Source organism: Asterias rubens, chromosome 10, assembly GCF_902459465.1.
Source record: "Asterias rubens chromosome 10, eAstRub1.3, whole genome shotgun sequence".
Classification (NCBI taxonomy): Eukaryota; Metazoa; Echinodermata; class Asteroidea; order Forcipulatida; family Asteriidae; genus Asterias; species Asterias rubens.
Window position 1 is genome coordinate 1195251 of NC_047071.1, and position 25419 is coordinate 1220669.

General features: G+C 39.1%; 1 protein-coding gene across 1 annotated transcript in view; it reads left to right on the top strand.

The window, feature by feature from the left end:
* LOC117295436 (laminin-like protein epi-1) overlaps nt 1–20376 on the top strand; it is a 49481-nt gene extending 29105 nt beyond the window's left edge. The window contains exons 30-50 of the mRNA XM_033778091.1: nt 193–437; nt 1367–1492; nt 1772–1960; nt 2764–3020; nt 3704–3879; nt 4156–4309; nt 6004–6195; nt 6902–7126; nt 7491–7663; nt 8189–8336; nt 9061–9210; nt 10524–10672; nt 11505–11702; nt 12636–12893; nt 13820–14024; nt 15282–15449; nt 17232–17311; nt 17720–17811; nt 18923–19053; nt 19322–19553; nt 20058–20376. Of these exons, the coding sequence (XP_033633982.1) occupies nt 193–437; nt 1367–1492; nt 1772–1960; nt 2764–3020; nt 3704–3879; nt 4156–4309; nt 6004–6195; nt 6902–7126; nt 7491–7663; nt 8189–8336; nt 9061–9210; nt 10524–10672; nt 11505–11702; nt 12636–12893; nt 13820–14024; nt 15282–15449; nt 17232–17311; nt 17720–17811; nt 18923–19053; nt 19322–19553; nt 20058–20206 (3697 nt within the window). The 3' untranslated portion in view covers nt 20207–20376. The remainder of the gene's footprint in view (nt 1–192; nt 438–1366; nt 1493–1771; nt 1961–2763; nt 3021–3703; nt 3880–4155; nt 4310–6003; nt 6196–6901; nt 7127–7490; nt 7664–8188; nt 8337–9060; nt 9211–10523; nt 10673–11504; nt 11703–12635; nt 12894–13819; nt 14025–15281; nt 15450–17231; nt 17312–17719; nt 17812–18922; nt 19054–19321; nt 19554–20057) is intronic.
* The last annotated feature ends 5043 nt before the right edge of the window (nt 20377–25419 follow it).

A 25419-nucleotide genomic window follows, 5' to 3' on the forward strand; every position in this document is an offset into this window, starting at 1 on the left:
AGGAACATGTTGCCTTGGATCGGTCGAGTTGGTCTTTGAAAAGCATCTCGGCAAGTAATATTTTAAGGGAAGCTTTCTACCATCATAATCTTCAAACCATGTAAGTTTAATGTAAATCTGTAGACATTGTGTGTTTTGTGTCGTACAAAAAGTACCCAAACCCTTTAATAAAACTAAGTCTTGTGCACACAGACTGTTTGCCGGAGCACAGGCCAACGGCCAGCAAGCTGTAGAGGTCATCAAACTCTTCCAAGACGTGGTGTCCTCCATTACTGAAGCAGAGAGTACATCCCAGGCAGCTAGCAGCAGTATCCAGACCACGTTGCAGTATGTGAATACTAGGACTCTAGAAGCGCTTCAATCTGATGCCCAGCAGTCTAAGGATGACAGCGTGGTGTTGGAGATAGAGGTCACTAGTAGAAACACTGACGTGGCTGGTGAGAATAGTGTGCCCCTTTCTCCCCCTCCCCTACCCGGCCCTCCCGTGGCATATGGTGTTGGAAACAGAGGTCACTAGTAGAAACACTGACGTGGCTGGTGAGAAATGTGTGCCCCTTTCCCCCCCTCCCCTACCCGGCCCTCCCGTGGCATAACGGCGTAAAGGCCGGTTTAGTCTTTAAAAAAAGACAGTTTTAAGGCCTCAGCGATGACTGAAAAACTGCGTGGGCTTCAAAATTTCCATCTGGTGACCATCGCCCGACCGACTATAAACCGGCCTTAAAGCCTGGTTCTTGTTTCCTGTGAATGCAAAGCGAATTGTGACATCACTGGGCTGTTTCTGTAGCAAAATCTTTTAGCAGGAGTTGAACACAGCTCAACCGTTGCAAATTATTTGTTGAGAATTTGTGATTTTAATATTCGTATTGCATTTGCTGTATTGCCATAAAAATGGGTCAAAGTGTAAAAAGGTTTGTTTTTTGGCCAAGAAACTTGTTTTTCTCTTTTGTTAGCCAACAAAGTAGTCTCTGATCCAACTGTGCTTAGGAACTAGCTTTTCTGTCTTATTGCAAAAAAAAAAACAAGGCTTGCTTTTGTATTTCCAAGAAACTAGTTTAATTAATTGTGTTGTTGCCAATCAACTATTTTGGAGGTGATCAATTTGCCTACAAACTGAGTATAACCAATCCTACTTAATAATACGTAGATGTTAAATTTGCATCGGGGATAAAGAATATTCCTTTTGGTTTTTACCCATACACCGATGTCTAATAGCACTGTATACTCAGTAAACATGTAACTTACCTGAGTTTTGTGGACAAAAAACACAGGCATATTACTCAGGTGGGATTCGAACCCACGGCCTTTGCAATCCTACTTACCTACACATGTTTTTATACAATCTTCTTACTTTTTTGACAATCTTCAGCTTTGGAAGAGTCCCTGCAAACGGCCAACGAGACGCTCGTATCTGCCGAGGAGTTGTGGAACACCATTACCGCTAATCATGTAATACTACAACAGGAAGCTTCAGCATTGTCACAAATAGCCAATGGTAAAGTAGAGAGATGTTAACAATGTTTTGTGTACAGTTTTCCAAAATGTATTGTCTAAATTGCTATTACATTTTTAATGTTCCTATTGTATAAACATTTTGCTGTACTTCTATAGTGTACCCGCCGAGGCCTGGTTCTTGATATTTTACCTTGATTTCGTTTCGGTAAAATTATCAAGAACCAGGCCTCGTTGGGATTAAACCACTAGTTGAAAACCTCTTCACCATACATTGATTCCCTTAGTAATAAGAATAAGAACAATTTGTTCTTGTCAACAGACCCTCAGATTCAACCAGCCATCAACCAAGGCTTGGTTTCAGCAAACTCTGCTCTAGAAACCAGCATATCTACCCTCAACAGCACCCAAGCCCTCCAGAACACCCTGGCCACTAAAGAGGCTGAAATCTTAGCCATTCAGGACACCAACAACATGACAACCATTCAGCTCGCTGGCATTCCGGCTGTTGGTAAGTTGAGGGCAGTACTGTTTCTTTTAGGGTCCTTAAAACTAGTAAACTGCGCCTTGAACAGCCAGCAGGGTGGATATGTGCGCATTACAAGTCCTATTATTATTATTATGTTATTATTAAACAAATTTGATCACGTGGGTTTGAATCCAACCGCTGCCACCATGTTATGTTTGGTCCTTTAAACTAGTACATGTTTTAGATGCAATGCCAACTGCTATGGTTAAAAAGACTAGAAGCAAAGACTGTTTAGATACATGTATATAGATTATTAATATAATAAAGGAAACTTAACCATGTTAACTGCAAGTATTTTTAGCGGTAGAATTTGCTGGAACTCTGTTTCTTCAACCCCCCTCCCCCTCCCCCCAGTCACCTGTGCTTCTTGATTGTATCAGTCTTAATGTTCACTCTGTTCTTGCATTGACAATTCAAGCATTTTCCAACTAAACCATCTTTATTGTTAATACCATGGGCATATATGATTTGAGGCATTGTTTGGAGATGTATCAATATATATTTGGTTTGCGGTAACACCATGTGTGTATCTACATCTACTTGCCAGGTAGAGTTTGTTCTGTAGAGAACTGTCTTTCTATATTTAACTCTGCAATAGTAGAGAAAGACAGTTCTCTAAAGAACAAACTCTACCTAGCAAGTAGATACACACATGGTGTTACCACAAACCAAATATATACTATAAGCTTATTCCAAGAAGCAAACTAGTATATTTTATGGACAGTAAACATTGAATTGATATAAATTCAAGATATTTCTTACTGTCTGGTTGAATCCTCCAATAGTTGACCCAGTTGAATCAGACATCACCATCTTGACTGAGAAAACAGACCTCCTAGTCTCCCTGCGTAACGAGACCACATCAATTCGCAGTGTGATAAACGAGCGAATGGCCCGCCTCCGCGAGAAACTCCGCAGCGTTCAGAATAAGATCGCCGACTCCAAGCAGCCGGCACGATTCCTTGGTCAGACGTCACTGGAAGTCCAGATGGATCTAGCGGGAAGCTCAACATTGTCCAATGAGGTCCAAGTTAAATTTAAGGTAGTTAAAATTACTATTGAAGTGTATCATAGACCAATGGAGTGTTGTGGCTGAGCGGTGTACATGTACATGGTGTCCTGCACAGGGCTCAAGCTCTGGGCACAATTTCATAGAGCTGCTTAAACACAAATAAGCGAAGCAAAACAAAATAAGTATTGTCATTTTGATGCTCGCCGTCAACGGCAAAAGTGTTTCAAGTTTTTCTTGATTCGATAATTACAAAACAATTTAGAAGTGTACAGATATCAAAAATACGTTTAATGGTAAACAAAAACGTTATAAACAAGTTTAAGTAGCATTCCCTTCAAAAAAATGTTTGCTCGAGTACTTCTTCAAGCAGTATTTTCTACTAAAGCAGCTCTTTGAAATTGGGCCCTGATGTTATCAGAGAGTTCCTGTCTTGGCACTTGTGCCCTTCAACACAATTGCTTCGGATCCAGAATTGGTGCGTCTTTGTTGTTTCGAGGGAGTTTGTTTCAAAGAGTGGGAGAAGACGTAGAAAAGGCTCAGTGGCGGAATGATTTTGTTGATGTCGATGGAACAGACAAGAAGAGTTTGTGATTTAGGAGTGGAGTTTTCTTGAAGGCTCAAATATATTAGTATACAGAATCTCATTGTGGATTCCAGGTGGGCACAGCAAGTTCTGCTTATGTCTGGCCTAACATTTGCATCTTCTGTTTTAGGCTGACAGTCCCGATGGGCTGGTGTTTCTGGTAGAGACACCCCAAGCACAGCACTTGAGTGTGGAGTTAGTGGAGGGTAAAGCTCAGTTCAGCTTTGACGTCAGTCAAGACACCGTCACGATAAGCAGTCCCATTGAAGTTTGCTGCGGAGAATGGTACCACCTCATCGGGACAAGGTGAGTAGATTTTGAAAATGAATCGGTAAAATTAATCTTCACTTGTCAGCGGTTTATTCCATGTGTATGTCAAGAAGCCACTGTAATAACTATTATTATTATTATTTATTATTATTATTATTATTGTTACTGGTTGTTTGTCGCAGTCCAGAGACTGAATTAAAATACAGATTTACAAGCACAGGAGAATATTTACACAAGTAACTTTACAAATTTAAAAGCGTAAGTCAAATCTCATAATGTATTATAACTACACTATTACTAATTTATTTGTAGATATGCCAACGAGGGCCACCTGTCAGTTGTTAAGCTGAGTACCGGTGGAGCATCAACTAATTATGGATCTAGCCTTTTGACGTATGACAAGTACTTCTCATTCCCTGTCAATCAGACATCATTCTACATTGGCGGTATTCCAACCTATTATCAGGTGAGTCTCAAACACATCCAGTGGAGACAAATTGTATTTTGTTAAATGAATATATTCTTATATATTTGGTTTGCGGTAACACCATGTGTGTATCTAGCTATACTTGCAAGGTAGATTTTATTCTTTAGAGAACTGTCTTGCTTTATATTGTACTACCGCAGAGTAGATTTTTGGAATTCGGGAGACTTCTCATTACTTGGGCCGAGACTACTTAAAGGGAAGGTACATTTTTGGCAATTACTCAAAACAAATATTAACTTAAAAACGGACTTGGTAACGAGCATTGTAGAGCTGTTGATAGTATAAAACATTGTGAGAAACGGCTCCCTCTGAAGTAGCATAGATTTTGAGAAAGAGGTAATTTCTCACTAAAATAAACAAAAAAAGACTTCTAGCCAGAAGTCTTTTATTCCTATCTGAAAGCACACAATTTTTCAACATTTTCTCGCAAATTAATATTCTTTATCCCCGATTTGAATAACTAAATCAATATGATACCCGCTGCTAAAACATATGATTCTGCTATTTGGCCATTTCTGTGGTCTAGTTGGTAAGACATCTGCTCTAGAATTGCAAAGGTCATGGGTTCGAATCCAACCCGAGTATATGCTTGTAATTTTTGTTTTCCACCAAACTCAGGAACGTACTGAGTTTACAGTACGAACACACATTGGTGTATGGGTACAGGACTCAGGAACGTACTGAGTTTACAGTACGAACACACATTGGTGTATGGGTACAGGACTCAGGAACGTACTGAGTTTACAGTCGAACACACATTGGTGTATGGGTACAGGACTCAGGAACGTACTGAGTTTACAGTCGAACACACATCAGTGTATGGGTACAGGACTCAGGAACGTACTGAGTTTACAGTCGAAGACACATTGGTGTATGGGTACAGGACTCAGGAACGTACTGAGTATACAGTGCTAACACACATTGGTGTATGGGTACAGGACTCGGGAAAGTACTGAGTATACAGTGCAAACACACATCGGTGTATGGGTACAGGACTCAGGAACGTACTGAGTTTACAGTCGAACACACATTGGTGTATGGGTACAGGACTCAGGAACGTACTGAGTTTACAGTGCTAACACACATTGATGTATGGGTACAGGACTCAGGAACGTACTGAGTTTACAGTACGAACACACATCGGTGTATGGGTACAGGACTCAGGAACGTACTGAGTTTACAGTGCTAACACACATCAGTGTATGGGTACAGGACTCAGGAACGTACTGAGTTTACAGTGCTAACACACATCAGTGTATGGGTACAGGACTCAGGAACGTACTGAGTTTACAGTGCTAACACACATCAGTGTATGGGTACAGGACTCAGGAACGTACTGAGTTTACAGTGCTAACACACATCGGTGTATGGGTACAGGACTCTGGAAAGTACTGAGTATACAGTGCTAACACACATCAGTGTATGGGTACAGGACTCAGGAACGTACTGAGTTTACAGTCGAACACACATCAGTGTATGGGTACAGGACTCAGGAAGGTACTGAGTTTACAGTGCTAACACACATTGGTGTGTTGGTAAAACCAAAATTAATATTATGTATCCTCGATGCAAATTTAGTAATGAATATATTCTTGTAAACAAGATTGTTTTAACAAATATATTCCCTCGTTTAACACCAGCCATCTCACATTTGTACCTCTTCTCTATTGCAGACTTCAAATGTGCGCAGCCGTTACTTCACAGGGTGTATCTCGGACATGATGATTGATAAGAAAGAGTTGAACCTGTGGCGTCCATCGTCACAACAGGGCTCCACATCCTGCTGCGAAGGTGCAGTTCTACCAGTTATTCCTCAGCCTGACGTCACACCAGGAGCTAGTTTCAGCGGCTTTGGTTACTATCAGGTATTATAATAATAACAAAAAAATTATATTCAGTTTTTGTATAGTGCTATTCACAGTCGAAGGGCGTCTCAAAGCGCTCAAAGCGACATTAGTTTACCCTGGTCACTGGACCTTAAATCATTCCTTAAACCATCTCAGCTTCCTTGGGAACAGGTACTCATTTACCCCTGGGTGGAGAGAAGCAATTATAGTTAAGTGTCTTGCTCAGGGACACAACTATTACGACCGGGATTCGAACCCACACTCTGCTGAACAGAAACACCAGATCCTGAGGTCGGTGCTCTTATCCGCTCAGCCACGACACCCTACACAGATTATAATGCTTCATTCTGAGATTCTCCCTTGTGATTTGTTTATAGTGTGTGTCATGTGATATGTCTTATTTTTACTGGAAAGCCATGCAAGCATGATGCACTATACCCATGCTATAACCTTACCAACCGACTTATATTTAAAGTTACCATTGTGCTATGCCCGTAGCAAAGACGGCTTGTACCTTGGCTATGTAAGTGTATCTAATGGGGTGTTCTGCTCTTACTTGTGCTAATGTTAAAACTATGACTCCCTCATTGATCACCAATTACCAATACTGTCCAGTGCCTTTAATCTGCCTGATATCCTGTTTCCCAGCAGAGTTTTCAAATGTCACGAATGATTTATTCTTGAGGATTTCTATAATTTCTCTTGTGTCCTTTTACTCCCTCAGATTCCCAATGATGGGTTTGACGTGTACCAGGGTGCCAGTGTGTCCATGGAGTTCCAAACCTCCCTGCCAGAGTCCGTCCTGTTCTTGGTCACCAGACCGGACCTCATCTCATACATCGGGATCTTCATGGAGGCTGGTAACGTCATCTTTGAAATGAACACTGCTGGCAATGCCAGGTACATCTTGAGGAGTCGCAAGACCTACAACGATGCGAGATGGTATCAGGTAAAGTGTCTTCACTGATGTTTGACAGTTTTCTAAGCCTGTAGCCCGGTTCGTATTTCCTGCGGGTGCGATTTTAAAGCAAATTTGGACGTCCAGCCTCGTTTTCGCGAGGGTAGAGGTTGATATTGTGAACGAAAAAGCATTTGTATTAATATAAAGGGTTGCCCAGTTTGTATACTCCCAAGGGAGCCGAGAAACATTAAAAAGAATGTTATTGGCCCTACGACCAGGGCACTAATGTCAGGCGCATTGATACGGTTATTGTGTCATTCGCTACGGTATATGAAAATTTGTTGTTATTATTATTAAACATGTCAAGTGCCTTTAATTACCCTCCTAATTGCCTCCTCTTTGTACAATGTAGGTGAATGTAGCATACAACACCTCTCACTACAGCATGGATATCCGTTATGCCAACCAGACTGATGTGATTCTAGAGAGCTACCAGATGCGTACCCTTGCCCTTCTGAGTTTCACTAATCTACGCTATGCCTTTAAGTTAATCCTGGGCTCCCCAGATCCTTCTGTTTCCATTCTGTAAGTAATAAGAGTGGCTTCTAATTTAGTGCGTATGTCCGTCACTCAGTGACCCTCCTGGCGTTGTAATTTACAGTATTTCCTGCAAGGTACATATGTGGGACTCCATTTTAATAATGAGACCTAATCCATTTTATAGCACCATGTAATGATTTATAAGGTGGTGCAATATGCTGCCAATCAACCCAGGAACACCGGGACGAACCCTTCTTCTTTTTTAATGCACTTACTCTAGCTTGTCAACCTTGATTTGCAATCTTATCTGCAATGTATTATCTGCCATGTGAACTTTGACCTCGGCTTAACCTTGACCTAGAAGGGTTCTATGGGACCTATAGAATAACTGTAAAAAAATTGGGGGCTTTAATCCCGCGTGTCACGATTTTGCCGGAATTTGGCCTGGAAGCAACCGGACTAACACTGATCAATTATAAAGAAAAGTGTTCAGCCCAAGTTTTCTCATACACTCCTACATTGTTGCACAGAAGTACATCAACATTTGTGTCTTCTTTCTATGTTTTGCAGACGAGGACCAACCAATCTTCGTTTTGCTGGTTGCATGAGGAACATCATGTTGTCAAATGGCGCTTCAAGCGAGATGGTCAGCCGTCCTCTTAATGACACAACAGCCGTTTCCTACGATGGAGTCACATTTGATGGATGCAAAGGCGGCGTAAGTTGAACTGGATATTGAGGACTTTATAAAAATACTGAAGTCTTGTAGGCTTCAGCCCATTTCATACTTCCTGCGGATCCGAATATGATGCAAGTTTTGACGTCGCAAATTTTGACGTCACAAGTTCACAACGAATCATCCGCATAGGTTGATTTGAAATATTTGAGCGAAAATGGAGCTGTGACGTCAAAATTCGTATGGCATTCGCATTCACAGGAAGTTCAAACCGGGTTTTACACTGTTGCTACCATAGCACAAAATATTTAATGGAAATCATTATAAAACCATGAATCATTAGAAATTACCCCCTTTGAAGTAACAAGTTTTAGAAAAAGAAGTAAAAATTTTCCGCACACAACATTTGAATCCGAGAAAAGCTTCACTAATACTACATCATGTATAATAATTTAATGTACATGTAGTAGATGTTAAGTTTGCATCGGGATAAATAATATTAATTTTGGTTTTTACCCATACACCGATGTGTGTTGGCCCTGTATAATCGCCACTTTCCCGAGTCCTGTGAAAAAAGTATATCACAGGCATATTACTAGGGTGGGATTCGAACCCACGACCCTTGCAATTCTAGAGCAGTGTCTTACCAACTAGTCTACCGAGGTTGCCCGATAGCTAGAGGCAGTTTGAATCCTATGTTTTGGCAGCGGGTACCGCAACAATATAATTTAATGTTTCTCCGAATGTTTTCCCTCGTTCGATTCAGGTGGCAGCAGGTGTGGGATTCTCCGGGCCCTTTGCCTTCGCTAAGCTCCTTCTACCTAATGAGTTATCACTTACTCAAACAATCAGTTTCAACTTCAAGACCACTCAGCCGCATGGAATCTTGGCATACAGCTATGGAACTCGTAGCTTTGTAAGTATTATTAAACAAATGTGACCCACTCTGTGGACAGTTATGGACAGTTTAATGTGAAAAAAAATAATAATAATAATCTTTTTTTTTTTTTACTTTTAAGATCTGCATGGTTAACCTTTAGAACACTTACTTTTAGACAATAAAGCTATGAATACAAACAATTTTTTGATCATCCTTATGTCTAATTTGCGCGAAATGGTAGTTTAAAACATCATTTGCTTGTAATTTGTTTTTCAGAAAAAATTATGTATTGGCTAATTTCAAACGGAAGTAACTCAGCAACGCGGTACACCCCAAAGCTTAGACATAATTTTATACCAAATTAGTGCTGTGGGTGTGTTCTTTCCAGCCATGCATATAACTCAATCCTTGAAATTGTCAACATCTGACTCATTTTCACGTAGCGGGTCACAAATTTATTGTCCAGTGTTTCTTATAGGCACTGGACACTGTTTGTATTTACTCCAAATAATTGATAGCACAATAACTTACTTGGTAACAAACAATGGAGAGGGGTTGATAGTGTAAAACATTGTGAGAAACGGCTCCCTCTGAAGTAACATAGTGTTTGAGAAAGAGGTAATTTCTCAACCAAATAATTAAAGACTTCAGCTGAAGCCTTTTATTATGCAACTGAAAGTACACACATGTGTGCAACAAGGGTGCTTTTTCACTCATTATTCTCTTGCTATTTGATGACCAATTGAGTCCAAATTGTTACAGGTTTGTTATTTAATGCATATGTTGAGATACGTATACCAAGTGAGACTATCGGTCTTTGACAATTACCAAACATTTCCAGTGCCTTTAAGGGGATGAAATGTCAGATTTGAAGAAACAGTTTTGTTCTTATCAGTGGCTTTGGTCAATGTTCATCGATATTTAATAAGTGCATCAGGAAAACGCCAGTCATCACACAAACCAGTGGATTTTAAGCGAACCAGTGTCTGATATCTAACAAGGCTGAAGGCCTATTTAGATGTGGACATACAGACCCACTATATTTGTCGGTTTTCTACAAGCGCAGGAGATTGTTAATTTACCTTCCAGCAAACTTGAGGCACAGCTTGAAATAGTGCACTATTTGGTTTAATATCACGCTGTATTTGCCTAGTATCGACCACTCAAAAATAAGGTTAAAGTTTGCTTAAAGGTAAAAAGTTGTATTATTCACCATGTCAGTTTTAAGGCTGTTGTCCAGTCTGTTTTGGGTTGCCCATCTCAATGATAGGCCAAGTTGCATATCTGAAAGTTGATTTCTTTAAAAAAATCATTTAAATAACATTAAAAAACTTGTGTTTATTCCGCAGAACAAGTTGTTTTATATCGCTCTTTACCATGGCAATGTGTTTGTACAATACAACATTGGAGAAGGACTGTCAGAACCACTTCAGACTGTGGGACTACGTCTCAACACAGGTCAATGGCAGACTGTGGTGGTACAGTTTATTGGACTCTCGTAAGTTGACCTGTTGAAGAAGGCCACTTAGGGTCTTTCTAAAAACCTTGGCTTGGGCTCGGACTCAGGTTTAGGCTCCGCGCGCTGCGTATGCAGCTTGGCTTTTAAAGGAAAAGTACATGTTTGAATACAACTCAAAACAAATATTAACTTAAAAACTGACTTGGTAACGAGCATTGGAGAGCTGTTGATAGTTCAAAACATTGTGGGACACGGCTCCCTCTGAAGTAATGTAGTTTTTGAGAAAGAGGTAATTTCTCACTAAAATATTAAAAGACTTTTGTTCCTATCTGAAAGCACACAAAATAATTGTTAGCATAAAAACTTACTCGGTAACGAGCAATGGAGAGCTGTTGATAGTATAAAACATTGTGAGAAATGGTTCCCTCTGAAGTAACATAGTTTTTTTGCCTGAGAGATAATTTCTCACTCGAATATTAAAAGACTTCAGACCTGGCTCTATACATGTATTTGGCATCAGAAAGCACACAAAATTGTGCAACAAGAGTTTGTTTTTTCTGTGAGTTAAGGATGATTAGCCTCTCAACTATCGTTGGTGTTATTTAAACTGTCGGCTAATACACTCAGACTTACATACTTCATTAGCTTTTTTGATAAATGGTGGACACTATAGGAGTGCACTGTTTTTTTTATTAGTTGTGTACCAAAAATGTACCCAAACCTAATAAGTGTTGTAGCATTGTGTCCGCCATTATGTCAAGAAGGCTTATAGCTTTGCTTCATATAATTTTAGATATATTAGCTGTAGGAGTCTGTTCCTCAAAGTAAAATATAACCCTTCATGCCTATTCCTCCCTGTGTGATACACCAGAGCGTCCCTGAAGGTGAATGACCTCCAAAGAATCTACAGCATGCGTCACCTGCCGACCAATGGCATAGACATTCAAGGTCCAAATAGTTTCCTGTATGTGGGCGGAGTACCGCACACCACTCCCGTCCTGATTGGAGGGGAATTCCCTGTGCGAGAATCGCTCTCTGGTGACTTAAGGGACTTTTCGATCAACTCCAGGTAAGTGGATCCTTTAGAGGGACTCAAGGCTGAGTAGGGCCTATATGGTTCAGCTACACAAGTTTGTTTTAACAAGGAGTGACCAAATCCCGAACGTAATTTCATAGAGAGGGTTTTAAGCAGAAAATATTTTCCGCGAACATTTTCCGCTGAGTAAAAATGTCCCTGATGATCGTTTTGAGGTCTTGTAGAGGAATGACACTGAGTAGTTCATCTACTCAAGTTTACTTTTAAGGGTTTGGGTATTTTTGTATGACACAACACACACTGTCCAGCTACACAAGTTCATTTTAACATATTGAGTGACAGAATCCCGGACCTAATTTCATAGAGATGGTTTCAAGCAGAAAATATTTATTCTTGGACATTATCTGCTGAGTAAAAATGTCCCTGTCCTGATTGGAGATGGGAATCAGTTTCTAGCGATTGCAGGGACTCAACAAGTGGATCTTTTAGAGGGAAGAGGCTGAGTAGTTCCAACTACTGAAGTTTTCCTTTAAAGGGTTTCGGCACTTTTTGTATGACACAAAACACAATGTCCACCAATTTACACTAATCTTACATGGATTGAGGCTTCCCTTAAGATGCTACTTGCTGAGGTGCTGTAGTTTTTTAGAAATGAGTAAGACAAGTCACAAAAATAGTTTTTGTCTCGGGAGACAAAAATTATTTTAGCATGTGCAACATATTTACGCGACTCTCCTGAAAACATTGCTCTGTGATATTCACTTCTTTTTTCTGTCTAAAATTTGAAAACTAATGAAGCTGAATAACTATAGGTAAATTATATTACATTCACTATTCACAGTGAGTAGGAATTCATGTCATGGCCAAATAATTATCTCCAAAAGGTATCAAAACCCTTTAAAAAAATAAATAAGTACAATCTATCATTAATGACACTCCTTTTTACATTTATTTCAACTAACATAGAGTGGTGAATTTCAATGATGGAGCCATACTCCGTGATCAGAATGGGTTAGACCTGTCGGGAGTAACCCCGCCTGTGTCGGAGCTACCCCCACTACCCTATCCCAGCCAGCCCTCACCCAGTGGTTCACCACCCCCTGCTTCATGTAGTGCTCCAACCACAGTCATTCGTTATCCAGGAGTTGTACGCTTCGGTGCTACTGAGTTCAGCTATCAGGCTTATCGTCTTGATTCCCAACAGGCTGCTTTGTTTTCAAACAGGTAATTACCTTCTCACCCAAACTCCTTTAATTTGTTTGCAGAAAGCTCTTAATTTGTTTCTTTTGCTTTTTGTTGCATGTCCTTTCAGGGACCTATAATGGCGTCGCGCTATGCGCTCGCAATTTCAGATTTGTGATGATATTGTCAACTTTCGCTGACATATAAAAAAAATTGACATACATGTACTTGTTTTCTGTTGTCATCTTCCATTGCTTAATTATCTTCTTTGATATTAAGTACCATTTAATATTGACCCATCTCTACCAACATCATCACTACAATAATTCTTCGGTGCCGATTTGGGATTCATTTTGTCCATGTGCTGCTGTTTTTAGTGGGATCAGGCTCAAACCCGGTTCATACATTCTGCAAATGTGGAGTGAATTTTGACGTCACATGGCTGTCGCAGCGAATTCAACTGTTGCAAGTTATTTGTTGCGAATTTGTGACGTAAAAATTTGTTTCGCATTTGCAGGAAATATGAACCCTTTACCGCTTTTACGCTCCCTCCGGCCGACCAACTAACCTGTACCAACCGTAACTAACTGACTGACTGATAAATAGTCAGTTGTCCATGATAAGTGGTGATATTCTTATTCTGCTACATGTATTCAGCTTATTGCTTATAAGAAAATAAAAAGCGACAAATAAGTGACCATTATTCTAGACAGTACTTGTGTTTTCAACTTTGATAATAGTCTTTGCCCACATTGTAAACAAATAGAGACTGGTAACGCATCATGACTGCAACTGTCAGCTAGTGCGCTCGCCTTAAAAAAAAAAAAAGATTTAATGTGTATTTTAATGTTTTCTGCTCTTTATCGTATTAACAAGCTTTTGTACATAAGGGACCATAAGTCAGTATTTTTACTGCAAGTGTGGTTTTAATAATTACTGATGAAATAAATATTATTTGTTTTTGGTAGCTTCGTGATTGTTATGTCTTTCCGTGCAATCTCGGCCAATGGAGTCTTGCTGTATGCAGCCAACAGCAACACGCGACCTGGTCAATTCATCGGGCTCGTCATGATGGAAGGCAAACTGTCCTTTAATATCCTGACGGACTCCCGGGCAATGACAGGATTGAACATTCAAACGGAGAATCGATACGACAACGGGGAGTGGCAGGAGGTAAGGTTATCGAGTTGAATTGTTGCTCAACGAAACTCTGAGATCCTCAACACAAAAGTTCGGACAGGTACCGTAATAGATCATACCAAATACACTGATTGAAATTTAGGAGGAAGCCCTGAAGATCTCATAATAGAGAAACGTTTTCTTAATCTGTTACCACCAACATTGGGCTAAGTACCTTAGTTCATCTAGAGGTCATTTGTTTGTATCCCGTTCTAGTAAATTTGTCTTTGATCAACCCCAAATTATTTAAATGCTACACAGTTAATTTCCCTTGTGGTTTATTACTTGATAATTAGAATAAAACATTTGCATCCCCTTAAATTAGTCCCTTGGCTGCCGCTTCACAGGTCGAATCATGACTTAGTTAGACACCATTTAAAGGTGGTACAGCTTCTGACTGCCACCGCTGAACAACAAAATATTGATTAATAGGGAGACTGCCAACATAGGGCTAGATAGCTCCTTTGACACACATGTTTGACAGTGAAAACATTTAAGGTTTTTGCCACATTTTTTTTTATGACATCAATGACTGATTGAGCTTTCACAGGTTTGTTTATTTCATGTATATGTGGGGCCATCCATCAAGTGTGGCTTACTGGTCTTTGACAATTACCAATACGAAACACGTGCTTTAAGGGGATGTGTGCAACTTTTGATTTCAAAAATCAATTAATAATCTGCAAAGGAAACTGACCGATTATATTTAAAATAATTTGAGGTTGAACAAAGAAAAATTTACCAGAGCAGGACTTGAAATCACAACATTCTGATTGTACCGACACTTACATGTAATTAATGTATCCATCCAGCTCCAATGTTAGCAGTCTCCCTTTCCAGCCCTACTGTTGGCAGTCTCCTTTTCCAGCCCTACTGTTGGCAGTCTCTTGTTCCAGCCCTTATGTCAGTCTCCCTATTTTGTCAATATCTTTGTTTGGGGTGCCAGTCAGAAGCCATTCAACTTGTAACGGCCACATAGCAAGGGATCACACCCAAGTTTACAATACAACCTGGGAAGCAGCAGGAAAGAGATCGCCAAGAGGAGATGCGACTGAATAGGATGAATGTTAATCACCAAGAGGAGATGCGACTGAATAGGATGAATGTTAATCACCAAGAGGAGATGCGACTGAATAGGATGAATGTTAATCACCAAGAGGAGATGCGACTGAATAGGATGAATGTTAATCTATGAAAAATATTTGTTGTTACTGTTGTGTATAAAACTCTTTCTACCTTGTTTCTATATAGGTAACAATCCTTCGCATCAATGATTTTGTAGCCATTCTGGTCGAGGCAACACGAGACTACACTAATAACCAAGTGACTGTGAATTCAGTGACTTCCAGCCTCTCCATCAGTACAGATTTCTACGTAGGAGGAATGGGGCCTTTAGTGGCTGCCGGGTCCCAATTAGTTGTAAGTCAAGCCTCTATTTTATTTTGGTTACAATAAAATCTATAGTTGAAAAACCATAGAGCTATATATATTGACTAGAGCGCTAACTTGCTCTGCATTTTGAAGCCACCCTGGGCGCAGACATGTTTGACGTGTTGCGTGACTACGGAACGCTTTTAATTTTAAGAGAACACACATTGCCGCGATTTTTTTACATTCGGCGTGTGCGCTGTCGTACGGGACTACCAATTCCCGTACGTCCGCGCGCTACGAAAACCGTAAGCTTGTCTTGATTGACGTCGAACTAAAAAAAAGTATACGCGCCTTTTAAACATGACGCTCGAAGTTTGTACGCTCATCAGCAGATTGTGTATTCACATTTGCTGCATTTTTTTGTTCGATGACACATAGAAAAGAACAAACGCACTATCATGCAAATAACCGTACAATTGCCGTAGAAAATTGCAAGCTTTTGTATTGGTTTGTACATTAACATGGATGCGACCACATGGCTTCAAAACCTTAGTGCGTGTATAACAGGCTGTTAGGGCTCTAGTCAATATACATTGTATATAGCTCTATGTTGCAGATACATGTAAAATGATATAAAAGATGCTAAATTTGCATCGGGGATAAAGAATATTAATTTTGGTTTTTACCCATACACCGATGTGTGTTAGCAATGTATACTCAGTACTTTCCCGAGTCCTGTGAAAAAAAAAACAATGTCACAGGCAAGTTACTCGGGTGGGATTCCAACTCGCGACCCTTGCAATTCTAGAGCAGTGTCTTACCAACTAGACTACCGAGATTGCCCGGTAGCTAGAGGCAGTTTGAATCCTATGTTTTGGCAGCAGGTACTGCATCGAAGAGATGTTAAATTTGCATCGGTACAATGATCATTACGGGAAAACTCCGTAAAGAAAGCAGCCACATTAAAACATCCTTTTCATCTTTACCAACTCACACCTGTTATCTCCAAGTAATGTCTTGTCCAAGCAGTGAACCTTAATCTTATAACTGTATCAGGAACAAACCAGTAGTGCTGCTGACTGCCAAAGGTAGATTAACTGCTAGTTTTAAGTTGCAGGTTCAAATCCTGCTCTAGTGCATTTTTTTTATGTTCAACCCCAAAATATTTAAAATTTAGCCAGTCTTTTTCCTTTGTGGTGTATTACTTGATATTTGGATCAAGTGGCATCCCCTTTCAAGGTAATTCCGAAGGTCACTGGTTCAAATCCTATTAGATATCATTTTCCTCTGTTTACCTTAATTTGTAATTTTGTTTACCCAACCCATTACTATTGTTTAGTGCTTAATTTTAATGCCAGTTACAACCAAAACAAAACAAAAAATACAAATAACAGTAACATGTATAACACCTCACACTGCATTATGTTTTAAACTCACATGCGTCTTTAAAGGCCCTGGGTAAGTTTTGTAATTCCTCAAAATATATATTAGCATGAAAAGTTACTTTTGTTCGGTTGTTGATAGTATAAAACATAGTAAGAATTTACTCTTTTCTAGAAAAAGGTAATTTCTTACTTGAAAAATTGATTCTGAGAAAGACTTCGGGCCTGAAACCCTTCTCAGGAAAGGGCACATATTTTAACAACAATGGTGTTTTTTCTTTCATTATACGTTGCAACTTTGATAACCGATTGAGCCCAAACGTTCACAGATTTGTTATTTTAGGCATTTGTTGGGATACATCAAGTGAGAACACTGGTCTCTCACTCCAAAATGTGTTCAGTGCATTTTAAAGATAAAAACTTTCAATTACTTCTTATTGACTATCAGGTGTCTAAACCATTTGATGGATGCATCAGGATGGTGAAAGCACAGTTTGACAATGCACCTGATATGAACTTTGACCTTAGGTAAGTTTTATTTTCCCAAAACTCGTTGAGGTGTTATTTGAGGTAGTTTTGAGGATATGCCATTTTCAGGCATTTTCTAAGTCGTCAAACCTCAACCCTGCTCATAGTCGCGTTGTAAGAAAACGCCCAACAGTTTGTATGTTTACCCAGCCAGTAAATTTCTGAGCATTTTTTATGTACAATATTTCCATAATGGCAAATCAAAATAAGATTGTTTATCCAAAATAAAGAGCAGTACATAATTTATGAAATACCTGACAAATGTTCATAATTTATATAACTCATGGGGAGCCCTAGCGTTCTCACACTCTGGCCCATCACTATGGAACGAACTTCCCCCAAATCTCCATCAAGTCACTACTTGTACCACTATTATTATAGGGCCACTATTGTTTATTATTATTACAGCAATCCAAGCCATAGCCAAGATGTCCAGGAATGTAGCATGAATGAGGTGGATATTGGAGGCTCCTTTGATGGTACAGGATGGCTTTTACTACGTAAGTCCTTTTTTATCAGGATTTCTGTGGAGGATTTTCAGGGAACGGGTATTTCTGTTCAAGAAGGGAAGAATTTCTTTGTTAATTGGTAGTACAAAAAAGGTAAATTTGAGAATTTTCACGTTAAGCCGCAAAAGCTTGGAAACTATACATATCTTTTTCACTTTAGTGGGTGTGTTTACATGGAACTACTTGGGTCTTTTAATATAGTTTTTGAAAAACGTTTTATGTGCTTATATAATAACACAAAGGTTCTCCGTAGCTTGGAGAAGGCCTACTCCTGGACGGGATGGGAAACACATTATGACTGGATCAAACATAATATTGTATAGATATCAAAATTAAGCCATTACAGGCCTGATACTTCATGGGGGCAACGAAGACGATTGCCTCCGTGTCCCCTGGTCATTGCCTTGGTGCCCTAGAAATGCTCCAGTACAAATTTGCAAATCATAAGGTGCCCTTTACCAAGACGAAAATGCCTTGGTGCCCTTGCCCTTTCAAAAACGAAGCATACAGCCCTGAGCTAATTTTTTTTTTTTTTTCATTCTTAAAAAACACAATGAATACCACTTACATGTACCACTGATGGTAAAAATTGGGCCAAAAGTTAAGATGGAAAACTATATCATTATGAATGTTGCCATGTTCAAATTTTTAGTGTCACAGCTCGAATTGTCATCATATCCTTTTCACTTAGTGGGTGTGTTTACATTGAACTACTTGGGTCTTTTAATATTATTTTGGTCTTACCCATTTTATACATGTGTGTTAGCACTGCATTATACTTAGTACTTTCCCGAGCTCTGTGAAAAAAATCACAAGCATATTAATTTGGTGGGATTCAAACCCATGACCTCTGCAATTCTAGAGCAGTGTCTTAGACCAACTAGACCACCGAGATGCAGTTTAATATCTATATTGGGTCTTTTAATGTAACTGGGTAGGCAGCATTTCCCTAATAATTTGTGACAAGGAGGTGTCATTTCAAAATTCCACCATATATTTGCCTCATCTGCCTCACTATTAATTTTTATATATCCCAATTACAACTACATGTATGAATGATCTGTGTGACACTAACATGAAATCATTGATTGGTTGGTTGTAGGGAATTTCATGCAAGTGAGTGGCATTCTTGATATCAGCATGACTGTGCGCACATCTGAGCAGAACGCTCTTCTCTTTGCTGTATCAGCTAACATCGAGAACTTCCTTGCAATCGATATCTTCAATGGAGTGGTAAGGTTAAGGTCCTTTGGGGGGTTTGATGAATTGTTTTTTGTTTTCTGCCTTTTCACTTTGTTTGACAGATTTGTTTTGCTTTTGAGGAGCTCTTCCCTTTTCCCCTAAAATATGGTATATTTTGTTACCATGGCAGCTGACACAGATAAATAATAAATGAACATGTGACTACTATTTCCAATAATTATGAATTTTGTAATATTCTCCAAGTTGGAAGTTTTGAAACATTATTGTGGTATAAATTTCCGTCTCCTTTTGTCACCAGGTGAGGGCAGTAGTTAGCCATGGTTCATTGTCATCTTACATCGTCCGTTCTAGCTCCCTGGTCAGCGAGTTTGACATCTGTGATAACCAGCCTCACGTCATCCAGTTAGTTTTCACCTCAGCGTCGTTACAGCTCACTGTGGACAGCAACCCCAGCGACCTGACACTTTTCGATGCTGGTACGCCTAACATTAACGTTATCGGCAGAGGGCTGTACATTGGTGGAATACCTGGTGAGTAGATTATTGAGTACAGCCACAGAAATTTGTTTTAAAGACAGTGGACACTTTTGGTAATTGTCAAAGACAAGTCTCCTCACTTGGTTTATCTCAACATTTGCATAAAATAAAAATCCTGTGAAAATTTGAGCTCCATTGGTTGATGAAGTTGCGAGATAATAATGAAAGAAAAAACACCCTTGTCACCCAAAGTTGTGTTCATTCAGGGGACAGATGCTTGATTTTGTGACCTCAAATTCTAAATCTGAGGTCTCAAAATCAAATTCATGGAAAATTACTTCTTTTCTCGAAAATTACGTTACTTCAGAGGGAGCTGTTTCAACCTCTCCCCATTACTCGTAATCAAGAAAGGTTTGATGATAATAATTATTTTGAGTAATTAACAATAGTGTCCACTGCCTCCACTGCCTCCAAATGTAGCACGACTCAATCATTTACCGATGAACACTATCTTTTATTGTGTTTCTGTTCATGTGTTTTTTCACCTTCTCTCACCAGACACAACTACAGTTCCCCTGATTAGCGGAGTAGCGACCCAGTCCTTCCAGGGGTGCATCCAAGACCTTGTCATCAATGGCGTAATGGAGAACTTAAGAGACAACGTTAGGAGCAGTGGTTTTATCACCGGCTGCCCACGTCCTGTCTAGAGTTCAGTGACAAGACTTTAGATCAAGTCCATCCATAGTATGACCGAGAGACTAACTGACTATAACATGAACTTATGTGTTTGTGGTTTGTTCTTTGTCTTTAATCCTAATTCCCTAGAGTGATTTGCGAGGATTCTTCCTCACTCCAACAACCTTTCTCAAAATCCAACACTACACTATTGGCTTTTATGCATGGAGTTATATAGGTATAAAAACTAGAGTGCGCACTGGCTTAGTTACGCGGCAAAGCATGCGGGCAAGTGGCCATTTTGTAAAATGAAAAAGCAACATCGTATAGAGTGTATTTATCATACACACATCGACGTGTTTGACTACTTCATATTCAACTTCGTCTAACGTCCATGTTACAAACTGGCCCGCGTTTCGATCTCCTTGCAGTCCTGGCGCGTTTGTGTTTGCAGTATCATCACTGTTCTTATATGTAACTCTATGGCTTTATGATAGTGCTATTATAAGTTATCACACAAGCGCGAGTGGAATACGGAAAAATATAGCGCTTCTGCGTCCCATATCCAACGAGGCCGAAGGCCAAGTTGGATATGGGACGTAGATTCCGTATTTCCACGAGCGTGCGTGTGATAACGTATTTCTCTTCAAGCAAACTTGGGGCGTGACATAGAACATACAATACGCATGGTAGTGATATTAGCCGTGCAATATAATATAGGTTTTTATCACCACTCCATTCTGCGAATCTGATTGGAGGATTAGTGCGTACTTGAATACAAGACAGGTTACCAGTGTATTCACCACTTCAACAACATTCGCAGTTGTATTTTGATGGGTTTGTGTGGGGAGGTTTAAGCAGTTTCAGCTGTTTTGTCATTGTCTGCTATAATATTAGTTTTCACACAAGCGATTGTGGAATACATAAAAATATTGGACCTCTGTTTCCAATATCCATTGAGGCTAAAAACATTGCGCTTCTTGGTTTGACTTTGCCTTTGGTTTAAACGAGGTTTTGAACGAGGCCAAAGGCAAAGTTAGATACAGGATACATTATATGTTTCTGTATTCCAGGAGCGAGCGTGTGATTTCAATTTTATGATTTCAATTTTATCTTCAAGCAATATGTAGAGTTGGTACAATGCGTTTATATGGACCGTTTGATCTAGGTTTATACCACACTGATCTTTTTGCTATGGATTGGTCAATCAGGACTCGAGTTCGCTTGAAGATAATTATTTTTAATATTTGTTTTGTGTGACAGTGCTTTTATTATGTAATCACCAATTGCATATATTGGATATACTATTTTTTTTTTTTTTAAAAGAAGCGAACATTGTAATGTTAATTCACACTTCATTTTGCCACATTCCATACCAGTTGTGCATTTTTATCCTAATTCCATTTTTAGATTCACAATAAACAATTCAAGCATTTCCTTTGTAAAGCAGACGAACAGTATTTAGTGTGTGATTCTTTTGAATATCTCAATTCAATACCGAGTGTAGGCATATCATTTTTTCCAGTTAGCTATTACCAACAACAGAGGGATGTACTATTTGTAATCGGGGTACCTAATGGTCGGGAAAGTAATTCTAAACAAACCTGTTCTAAATTTAAAATAAATCCAGAGCATGCACCGTGAATGGTAATAGCGCCCCCTTGGGTTGACGTTGCAAACTGTTATCGGTGGTTGCCGCTTCCCTGGCCTTTAGTCTGGTTTCCAGACCCAAAAATCTCCGACTAGGCTATGTCGAATTTATTTTTAACAAGAGACGTCAAGGAATCTTTGGTCAGGGGACCAGACTACCCTGGCCTGGTGGCAGGCCGTTCAGAAAGGTCCCCTGCATGCTTCAGCCTATAGGAGTGTCTCCATGCTGGTTGTGGCCTTCCTCCACTATATTACAATCAACTGATCTGGGCATGATTATTGCTGTTCGTCATTTTGTCCTTGGAAAATATAGTAGCACAAGGAATTTAAGCCATCAAAGTCTACTTGAATGTTGGGTGAGTACACATCTGTTAAATCATGTTTTATGAGTGGAATGTTTGGCAGGCGGGCTTTTCAAAAGTACTATCAGCGGGCTTTTATAAAAATACATGCAGCTAGCTCAGCTGGACACCAATTCCCTCCGGTTTACGTCCCTGACAGCCAATGGACACCGAAAGCGATTTACCTAAATGTAGGCCTATCCCCCACATTTCGCCTGGAAGGTTTATTACAAGACACGTAGCGATAAATCGTCATCACGGTGAAAAAAAAGGTTCGTTCGATGGCTCATTTTTGTGTACCCTTGATTACTCAAGTCAATTGGTTTGTCAGTTGATGGTGAATTACCATAGAGCTATATATATATATAGTGCTGACACTGCAAGCTATACTGTTTATTTACGCATTGTGCATATTATAACACTCGGCATCACAGCATGATAATAATACAATTCAGTATTGCAGGATGTATGATCACCGCGATCACTATTAACTCCGTAGGCCTAGCAATTTGGTATTCTAAGAAAAAGAAAATAAGATAACTTTGATTAATCCTATAACATTTTGATGAACAAAAACAAATCGACTGAAGCGGGATAGTGAACCTGGTACCTATTAACGTGTGCTGGTGTGGCAGGAAATGCGGTCCCCGTCTGTGGAAACAGTGTGTCTTGTCCCCCACCCCCCTCCCCCTCCCCTTTATGGTGAATTATATTACAATTGCTTGGGACAAAATCCACTATGACACTTGAACTAACTCATCTACTTAGCCGTATAGTTTTGGCGGTCTCACATGTTGTCAAAATCTTTTGGGGGGAGCTATGTCGTAACAAACAGGCTTAATTTATTTTATTATTTTGAAAATGATTTTTTTTTTTTTTTTTTTTTTACATGGATCGGTTTGGATAAACTTAACTTACTTTTTATTTTCTGGTGCAATTTTGTCATGGAGAAAAAAAAGTAAAGGATATACTTATGCATAAATTTATTAATAGTGATGTCTCTCCTTGGGACAAAAAAAAATAAACACACTTTATTATTCTGTGATGAACATTCATCCTGTCATTTATTCAGACGTGTCTTTGGTTCCGTGTCCAAGGAAGCTCTGGTGGCTGGGGTACCTTACAAAAAATAAGCAGTTCTTACTTGCAAATGTTTTCTTTTAAGAGTAGATTCTTGTTTGTAACATTTAGTAAATACTTTCAAGTAAAAGTTTTTACTTGCCCTTTTTATATTATTTTGGGTAATATTAATCACTTGAAATTCTCAGGTAAAACAATACTATTGTTCGTTCGACCCATTGATAAGAACTCTCTCTCTTAATACCCAGCAGAATCTGCGTGTTGTTTCTTTGTTGTCAATTGGATCATGGGGAAAACTGAAGAATGTACCAGTTGATCATGTCAGCAAGCGATGACGTAAAGAACTTGAGGTAAGATTTGATCATCTTTGCATGGTGTAGGGGATCAGAGGAAATAATAGAGTAGGGAACAAAGGTGAAGCAATTTAAATAGTTGACTGTGTGGTGGGTCCTAGAAAAATTGGGTGGAAATGTGGCAGAGTCTACACAACAAATTTAACCGCTGAACGTTGTATTTTAACTGTGTTCCAGTGGGTCGATAAATAATGTTACGACAATACTTTGTGGGTTGATTATTTTAGCACAACCCCTGTGCAATGAAATGAATTCGTAATCCATTAAACAACTGTTACGAATTCGAAGAAAATGTACTTTTTTAAATAGCACTTCATGAAAAATACACATTTTTCAAACGTGATTGCTTGCCTTGTGTGTCAACTACTACCACGACCTCCCCTAAAGCGCAGACTGCAAGCCGATTGACCCCCTGTTGCATAAAAGTTAAATTTACAAAAACAAATTTCATCTTAACGTGAGTTAATTAATTGTTGAAGCAGTTTGTTTTTATTATTTAAACATCTATGAGTAGTAATTCAAAGTAATTGTAGATTCCACGTTTTTGATGAATGACCGATCGTGTGGCAACTTTAATGGCAGAATGGTAACAATTGCGATTCTCATGATAATCTGGGTTTTGTTCATTCATATGACTCACTTTTTGTGCCAAACCATAGCTTTTAATACGTTAATTTAAAAGTGCTTTTTTAAATACATTTTGAACCAGCAGTATCATCTATATTTTATTCTCAAGAGCAATTTTTTTTATCGAAGAGACCAGTAAATTTGTATTTTACATGAGCAGTAACTTTTTTAATCCAAGAAGGCTTCAGCTGGTCAGTTACCAGTGGGCTCCGAAACAGTGACATAATATAGGTGTAATATAGGAAGCACATGCAGTCTGTTCTGTAATACTTTGGGTAGAGAAAGAAATGTTTGTTTATATAGACAACTATACTCCTCTGGAGGGATGTACTTATTGGAAGATAGATAGAACACTTTCTTTATTTCGAAAGCAGTGGCCGTTATCTTTGAGAGAAAATTTTTTCAGCACAAGTTTTGTTCTTCCCTTTTTTCGGAACAGTCATTTCTATTTTCTAGAGCATTGTTTATCAAGGGCAGTATTTGTTTTGTTTTTAAGGAGCTAATGATACTTTCGAGAGCTTTATTGTTGTTGACGGTTTGTTGGGTTTATGAGTTATGCTTGGTGGGTTTGACAGTAGTTGCTACGATGAGTCGGTGACATACATGTACATTTTCTCGACTTACAGTAGAACTACACCAGTATCGGTACTTAAGAACGCATTGACTAAAAATTGCAATCTTTGTGGTCGAAACAGTTTACTCAAGACATCGCTATTTTTATTTTTATTTGAACATGCAAACTGATTACAATGTAAAGCACCTACTGTAAAACAATGTTGCTACCATTCTTAACTCATTTAAAGGCAGTGGACACTATTGGTAATTGTCAAAAACTAGTATTCACAGTTGGTGTATCTCAACATATGCATAAAATAACAAATCTGTGAAAATTTGAGCTCAATCGGTCTTCGAAGTTGTGAGATAACGTTGTGAGATAACGTGATAAACGTGTATTGAATTGAGATAATAATGAAAGAAAAAACACCCTTGTCACACAAAGTTGTGTGCTTTCTGATGCTTGATTTCGAGACCTTAAATTCTAAACTTGAGGTCTCGAAATCAAATTCGTGGAAAATTACTTCTTTCTCGAAAACTACGTCACTTCAGAGGGAGCTGTTTCTCACAATGTTTTATACTATCAACCTTTCCCCATTACTCGTAATCAAGAAAGGTTTTATGATGATAATTATTTTG